This window comes from Ambystoma mexicanum, chromosome 12 (assembly GCF_040938575.1).
Source record: "Ambystoma mexicanum isolate Mex_15411 chromosome 12, UKY_AmexF1_1, whole genome shotgun sequence".
Classification (NCBI taxonomy): Eukaryota; Metazoa; Chordata; class Amphibia; order Caudata; family Ambystomatidae; genus Ambystoma; species Ambystoma mexicanum.
In genome coordinates, this window is record NC_090936.1 from 1,172,061,874 (window position 1) to 1,172,070,640 (window position 8,767).

Here is an 8,767-nt window from a genome sequence, read left to right on the forward strand (position 1 = left end):
TGCTGACATTTTTTAAACCTATCCTAGATGCAACACTGGCTAATGTTCATGATTACGTCTAGGTGCGGCACATGTGAACATTCTCACTTCCATCTAAGTGTGGCACATGCTGACCTTCATAATTCCTTCTAGATGTGACGCCGGCTAATGTTCAAGGCTAGTGTTAGCATGTGGCACACGCTAACACTCACAATCCTATCTAGGTGTGATGCAGGCTAAAGTTAAGAATTCTATCCAAGTTTGGTGTATGCTAATATATGACAAGTTTATAGAGTTCTGTTTGAAATGTTTGACAGAAGTAGTTTCAGGTCTTTATAATTAAAGGGTTTTGAGCAATGACAATATGCCATTAGGAATTCTGGAATCAGGGACGAATGCTGTGCCTCTCATGCTGGAGTCAGCACTTCCCCCGACAGTCATCTCCTCCTATGTGATCCCGCCCCTGGGTCAGGACCAGGTAGCTGTTGCCTTCTCCTGGCCACATGGGAGGAGACTTGAGGCTGGGGATCGATGATGACTTTACAGGATTCATCATACCTCCATTGACCGCTGACATAGTAATCTGCTCCATTAAAGCAGGCAATTAAAATTATTCTTTCGTTTCACAGAATATCTGTCTCATCAGATGGATTAATATGAACATCAAATTCAAGCTGGATTGTACAGTAAAAAGGTACAGAAAGAAATGCATTTCAAAGTGACAAATGTGAAATCTTATAATGGCTCTAGTTTTGGAATGGTTTGTCCACTTTGAAAAATAAAAAAAACAGCAGGGTGCAAATTCTGCACTCACCACTAGCCTTTGGCTAGTAATATTTGACTCTTGGAAAGTAAGAAATAGTGTGCTGTGTGTATGTATAGAATGGAGGTGGCAAGTGACTTTTTATGACTGGCTAGTAGCTTGCATTTTTTCCCCCCTGAAAATAGATTTTGATTGGGGTGACAATGAGAACAACATGCATTTAAAAAATATATATTTAAATGTATTCCTTTTTAATAAATGTGCATATTGTAAAGAACACTAGTATGCATGCAGTCGGACAAACAAAGGATATCGCCAAATTCAGAATATGTTTGCAAATCTGAAAGTATAATTCTTATTAGCACAGGTCCATACTGGGAATTATAAAGCAAAATAAATATGTCAGTTACATTTTAATTTCAAATTCTTGAGCGTAGGGCTACCTCATAGCTCCCCTAGTGACAAATCATTCCATAGGCCATAGGTGAATCTAGCCGTCTAATCCAAACTTGCAATGTCAAAAGATGCTGCGCGTGTCTGCTGCCTATTTAAACTCAAATACATAGGGAGAAAGGTGAGTTTTTAGGAAAGCAGCAAAGAAACAGAGCCTGGATGACAGGAAAAAAAAAAGATGACTGATTAGCCGATGGAAATTCTCCATAAGAAGGCATTTTCCAGACAGGACCGAATACAAAAGCCTTTACCAAGAGAGGACAAGATTGCCTGAGATTTTGGGAGCAAGTCGCAGACTTAAACAGCTTGCCTGGCAGAGTTGCCTAGAGCTGGTTGAGATGCCTACGTGTCCTGGGCTTTGAAAAACAAATCGGAAGTAAGTACAATAATGCCAGAGAAATTAAACAAATGTCTCAAGAATGTATTGAAACCCATATAGTAATTAAAAGCATTTTGGGAGAACCCGGTTAGTACGCTAGGTCACTGATGGGAGGGGCGTCGGGAGAGAATATAGTACATGTGCTTTATGATGGATAATTCAAATTGCAAACTTGGCTGGTTTATCCTTTTCTCTGGGAATTTGGGATCTATGGAGGCCTTAGACATCCCAAATTAAAAAGTGGAATGGGAAGGCTTTGTGAGCAGTATCTGCCCTAATCAATAGAGGAATCTGTTCCTTAATGAACTGGGATGTTGAGAGTGTGGGTCTTATTCCTAGAAAATAGTGAGAGAGGTAAGCATTACTGTACCAGCACTCACTCTGAAAATCAATATTTCCTGAACCCAAGTCTTCAGAATAATTGCAACCAAGTCAAAATATTTGTGCATCCATGCCCACTCTAGAAAACAATAGAATGCCATAGATAGTGTCAACATTTTAGAGTAGAATAAGTCAGAGAATAAGAAAAACATATGTTAAGCCAACATTTTTCTTGGCTGTCTTCAGAGACAACTGGGTGAATTGTTTTGGTTCATAGTTTATTCTAGAAATAGTTTTGTCTCACATAGTCAATGCATATGTTTATATTGAATATGATTACTTTTTTGCCTTGAATAGTCATTCACATTTGCTTTGATAGGTATGGAAGTTTGTGTATATGATGAATGTAAACATATGCGAGACAACAGCAGGAATGTTGCGGGGGTTTTTCTGTAGCCAAGCGGTCTATATTCAAGTGGAATATTGTGGGTGACCTCCCAAGCAATGAAGGTTAGGAGGACACCTTTAATTTCTTGCTTTAATATTTTGAAGAAAAAAAAAACAGAATATTCTGATTATTAACAGCTCGTTTCTTGCCCCAGATTGTGACAGTAGGATTGTTAGGGTGGAAGGTATTAGATCAGGGATATTTCTCCTGACGATGAATCAAAGTTTAGAATGTATGTATATTCCCTAGATAGAAGTCTCTACAGCACGCATGTTCCTGTTTGGCACCTTGGATATACCAATCAAAATATTTTTAGATCCCAAGTCTGATAAGTTAAGTGTGTGTGCGTTCCTTGACGTCACAGATGCTTCTTCTTTGCATTCCCTTCCCCTCCCTTTTCAGGAGATGTTGTTTTTCCTGAAAAACTAAAACCTTCCAATGTCCAAGTAAAATATCCTTAAGATCTTAATTTGGCGCTCGTTCGATGCCAAATGTTGGCACTTTGCAACTATAAAATCACACTAACAGAAATTGTGACCCAAGCAATGCTCTCAAGGGCATTCAAGCTCAAATCCAGTACCGAGTACCACAAGGAAGTTTGTGTCAAGGGCAGCAGAGAAAAGATCAGATCTGCCCAGATAGGTTTGTGATTCCAAACCAGTATCCACATTCTGGGTGAAAGCCTAGGAAAGTTTATGTGTGGCAGCCCCCAGTGATTGGGTGGTCGTGAAAAAACTGAATGGCTGTACCCTTGTCAATGAAAGCCAAAATATCCTATTTAACCTGCAAGACAGCATCTTTCCCTTGTCTGACCCTGGGACGAGTCCGAAGCACAAAAAAAAGACAGCGCCCACCCAAACAAAACCATGGAGAAGCTCTGTTGCTGCATCTTGCCAAGACGAGTCTTATGGGAAAGCTGTGCCAGTGACTGCAGACAGCGTACTTCTCATGAGAGCAGAGAGCCCCAGCAACTCGGTGCTCATAACCCCTAACTCTTCAGGCACAGCTGTGTTGCATGCATCAAGAAGCCACTGTTTCGAGAAAACACCTTGCTGCCCATTCCTGTGCAGGTTTGCATGAAGTTGTGGGAGCCCTGAGCACCATGAATTCTGAACACCAGCAGCAGACAGCATTGCACTACATAAACCAAGAACTTTAAAAGTATTGTTTAGACACACAGTTCAAGACTAACCTGAAATGTTACCCCTGTGGCACAGTCTGCATCCCCACCAGTACTGAAGCGGGTGACAAAGATCAACTATGCCGTACCATAGTCTCATCAGTTCGTCATATGTTCCAAAGCAGCACCATCTCCAGTGGGTTTAAAGTTCTCCAGCGAGCCTTTGACACAGGAATAGTCACTACCCAACCGAAGAACATGACCGAAATTCGTGTCCTTCAACTTTGCAAAGGTCTTAAGTTTGCCCAACGCACTGTTGAACCAACAGGCTCGCCTGATGGATTGGGACTATATTTAATACTAAGCCAATTAATGAGGCCCCAAAATGTGCACCCACCATTAGCAAGTGATAATACTTTTGTCTAATAAGAAAAAACATGATGTGTGCATGAGGAGAACTGACATTCACAACAATGTCGATGACAGTTTAAGACTGGATAGTAACTTATACCTTGAAACGTTGCACCCTCCTATACTTAATACTAGAGCATATCACAGCATAAGGACCGCAGCCCACTCAGCCAATCAGGAGCTGGTCCATCTCTCCCATTCATTCCTATGAAAAACATACACTGGGTAAAGCTCTGAATACACCTCTATGGAACTAATAACCAAATCCAGTACTCCCCAACTATGAACATTGTAGGTGACAATTACAGGTAGGGTCACAAAGTTCGAACATTGCAGATACTTCATAAAGTGTACTTACACGAATCGAGAGAATTCGTCCATTCTCCCCAAATGGAGCTCCCCCTCCCTGCGAGGCTAGGGAGGTGAGCCCGCTCCCAACACCCTCCCTAGGGGTGGAGGCAAGCGGAGGACCTCACTGGGAGAGACTCCCCCTTACGGGACAAGGATCCTTGTTCCTGTGAGGAACTCTCTAAAGCTGTACATACCATGGCCTTCATGGGATGCTCTAAAATACCAAAGTATTTTAAACAACAAGACTCAGACAAAGAAACACTCAATAGTTCACAGATAGGAAAAGAACATGTCCCTTTAAATCAAAGTATTCAATCCACTGGACTACGTTCAATAGGGTGTACTAAACGAGCAACAGGGAGAAAGAGAAATGCATACGCTGGCAAGGGAAGGCCCCAAGCTGCGTAACACCTGGAGAACGCAGAGTAGGTGTGAGCCAGGAAGCCTGTAAGTTTACAAGATAATGAACAGGTAGATGCCACAGCCACTGTGAATCCCCATTGTGTGAAGTCGAAAGGGTAGGATCCCAGAGGAAGTTGGTGGCAAAACCATGAAGGATCTGTGGTGGACAGCCGGTTCACAAACCATCTCCGATACCACGGTAAGCATCCAGCAGCAGGGTGTCCGGTCACTCAACGGAGCACTGAGACACTTCAGAGGAGAAAACCCAAAGAAGCAAATGCAACTGCTGATAAACAGATAGTGGTACAGGACAAGAGAAAAGCTTCCAGAGGAACAAGGTTCCCGAAGAAGTTCTCCTTACAGGAGAAAGTAACAGGGAGAATGGGATTAAGAGGAGGCCCATTGGGAATCATCATACCGTGCAAGCGACTTGTCCCAGTAGCAGTCATGAAACAAAGTTAAAGCTGAAAATAATTAACTTAAAGTGTGTGATACAGGAGAACGAATTACTGAAAATCTGAATACCTAGAGAAAAGAACACTGGATGAGAATACCCTGCGAAAAAGGGGAAAGAAGTGCGATATATTCTGTGCAAAAAGAACTACTATAATTGTACAGTAGGGAAAAGCTACCAGAGAAAGTATTTTGTCAGGATATGCCGAAACCAGCTACCAGGAATACAGATCTTATATAAAAAAAAAAAAATAAAAAAAAAAAGAAGATCCCCAAAAACACTTCATAAAGGAGAGGAAAGCCAGTAATTCATTTGAAGAGTTACAGAAACTGATACAAAAAACATGAGACTATTTGAGGATCAGCTATTAATAAAGAAGCCTACAGACTGGTAGCAGAAGTACCCTCAGAAGAATGAGGAATTCTCCTGACCAAAGTTAGTTTTCATAGTGGCAAGGTCAGGTAGGTTAGTGTTGGACAGCTGGCCTATTCCTTTGGACATTCATGAATGACCGATGTACACCATAGTAACAGACAGGGACCATCCATAGTGATAGGGAGAGTTTGGCCTTATAGATTCACTTTAATAAAATCTTGTGAAACATATCTTCAGTGTCTACGTCCTTCTCCTGACCCGCCACAGTACTTCTCTGTAACCAGCATAACATTTTAATTACCATTACCTTCTCAGAAGAAAAGGTACCATTTACATAAATTGTGTGGACGTTGGGCCTCATTAAGAATCCGGTGGTAACCCTGACGTTGATACCGGCGGGTTGCTGCCGGATTCGTAAAAGTTTACCAGCACCTGGGAGATTCCAAATCCGGCGGCCCAGGAAGTAAAACACTGGTAAAATATAAGTCCCCATTCCCATAGGACTCTATGGGAGTGAGGACTCGGAAGCGCTGGAACCGTTGTTAATGGTGCAGGCGCTTCTGTAAACAGTCAGCCTACCGTGGCTGCTGTGCCTGGCAGGGTCAGACCTGTCGGGAACAGCGGCCACGGCAGGCAGACACATAGTTTGCCGATCCAGAAACAAGGGTGCCGGTGAGCGTACTGGTGAGTCTGTAATATTCAGGCAGTGCAAGATGTGGCCAACGGTTCTCAACACTCATTGAACTCTTGGGAGAACTTGCTTATTAAGAAATGTCTTATCATTAGAACTACTCTGCCCCAACAGAAAAGACGTGAGGGATGAGAGTAATTTTCTGTTTGAGCAGAGAGATTTAGAGCATTGTATCTGCTGGTGTTGGGGGTGGAAGGTTGAGGAGCGAGAGATATAGTAATATCTATAGAGCCTTGCATCCTGTAGTGGCGTCAGATAAGTGGATATGGACTGAGAGTTGTGGAATGGAGTAAATGCCCAATAGGCAAATGCCTTCCTAGAGCTTACAGTTTGGGCAGATTCAGTCCCAGGTCAGGCTTTCATATGGGTGGTTACACCTTCAGGAACTCTATCGACCTCTCTGTGAGAGTCCTTTCCCTTGCTTGGCCTATGGGGGGGTGGCAGGGAGAAATAGTCAGCAGATGGAGTCTACTCTCACATGCGTCACTGTCTGGTTTCCAGCATGCGCGATGTACTGTTGACTTGTGTCCTGCGCGAGCGCGCTGAAGCCATGTATACATTTAATTTTGAGCTACAAGGAACGTTCGAAACTCTGATTCAACCTAAGCCATCTTGCTACTCAAAAGAGTATGTTATTTGCAAAGTTATTCGCAAATTGCAATATTGATTTTATTCATTGCAACTTGCATTTGTGAAGCCTGACCCTTTGAGTGCCAATGGGTTTGCATATGCAGATTTAGTGCCTGCTTTTTTGTTAATCTGTTATTGTCTGCACTGTTTTCCTTCAATATAGATGCTATGTTGATTAAAATAAATAAAACGTGGGAACACATTCAAAAAAACATTTTTTTTAAAGTGAAATCAAGTTTGTCACAAGATTAAATAAAACAACTATTCAGCTTCATAATCGGCTTTAATTGAACACTTAACATACAATTTGGTCGAAAACTAAATGTGCTGTTCCGTACACCCTAGTCACTCAAATGTCAAACTTTTCCGAGAAGGCTTACACAGTAAGAGAAAGGCAAAAGTTGTAAATGACAGCAGAACTAGTAATGAGTGAGACTCAGAACCAATGAGAGGGACTGTCCTCCGAAAGAATGATAGTCATGCCCAATTATTGAGGACTTTCTGAATAGGACAAACCAGTATTGTGCTAATATTTATGGAAGTATTAAAGTACACTAGACTTGAAAGGTAGATGGGTCCAGAAGCAGGGAAATCGAAAACTAGCAGACATGTCTGCCCTCTAAAGATACTAAGGTTAGCAGAGCTCACAAAGTCAGAATACATTGCAGAGATGAATCAAGCACAGCAAACCAAACCACTCAGGAGTTAAAATACATTGGAACAGTGGCTGCCCTCTTGGAATATCGTTCCCAGGGAAATGCTAACTGGCAGGGAGAAGGAACGTGTAACTTGGGCACTTTTTTTTATTATCCAATACCTGACGACATGCCACATTTACAATAAAATATGAAATTGCTCAAAAAGGCTATACTTTTGCAATAACTCCTCCTACGACTTATAAAAACGGTTGTTACGCGTCGGCAATTTATAGATTATCAACGCCTGTAGTCCGTAGCTTGAAACAACGTAAAGTTGTAACAAATATTGAAATAAAATACTTTCCTTAGTAGCTCTGATTGCACAGTATTGAGTCTAACATCATTCCAAGATGGCTGCCGGAGTTTACAAATCCAGGCCTTCTTCTATTTCGATTACCATTCCCATGCAAGGTGACACTAATGACAGAGGTACTGTGTATGCATAGCCCCGGAGACACACTCTGTGAACTGGGGTTGCGATGTACGGGCTCTCCCCGTTACCTGAGTAACTGCCACAAGGAGCCGCGGATCCCTCCATGGCCCCGGATCTGGGCCAGGCCCCGTCGCAAAACCTGCAAGTATTCAGCCATCTTCGCCAATGAAAACGGCTGAGAGTACGTGTGCAGCTGCAATACTTGTCCCCCCCTCAAGCTGCGCTTAAATAGTTCCGGCCTCGCTGTGGTGCCCTAGTGGCCGCCCTGGGGAAATCATGGCGGGTACCGGGTATTTTGCGCAATTTCCAAAACTAGACGCAATCTAATTACAGTGCATACAGTAAAGACACCATTTAACAGAATTACCTATATTTTTGAGCATGTGCATTTATTTACATACATTAGAAACTTGGTGACACGCTTTTTTTTTTAAATCAGAAACATATTTTAGCAACATGTTAACATTTTGCCACAGCTGCCTACATTTGAAAATCAAAAACCCTGAGATTTCTGTAACAACAGGTGTACGCAGGTCTCACAGCACCTATAGGTACCATAATCTGTAGCTCGCCACACACTAGATAAAAAGGGGGTGTATATATATATATATATATATCATACATGCCAACATTCTGAGGCACCTAAGAGTGAGATTTCACGAGAGAATTTGGGAGACATTAATTTCCCCATAGGCTTCTAGAATTTTTTTAGGCGGGAGAACGTGAAAATAGCAATATTTTGCACTATTTTTCAGTTCAAAATCGGGAGTCTCCCGCCTAAATCGGGAGAGTTGGCATGTCTGATATATATACCGGTCTGAACCAACCACTGCAGCTAGGAAAATACTCCATTGGCTAC

General features: G+C 42.2%; 1 protein-coding gene across 1 annotated transcript in view; it reads right to left on the reverse strand.

Moving 5' to 3' along the window:
• NDUFA12 (NADH:ubiquinone oxidoreductase subunit A12) overlaps positions 1 to 8,133 on the reverse strand; it is a 182,287-nt gene extending 174,154 nt beyond the window's left edge. The window contains exon 1 of the mRNA XM_069629808.1: positions 7,977 to 8,133. Within this exon, the coding sequence (XP_069485909.1) occupies positions 7,977 to 8,065 (89 nt within the window). The 5' untranslated portion in view covers positions 8,066 to 8,133. The remainder of the gene's footprint in view (positions 1 to 7,976) is intronic.
• Positions 8,134 to 8,767: the final 634 nt, after the last annotated feature.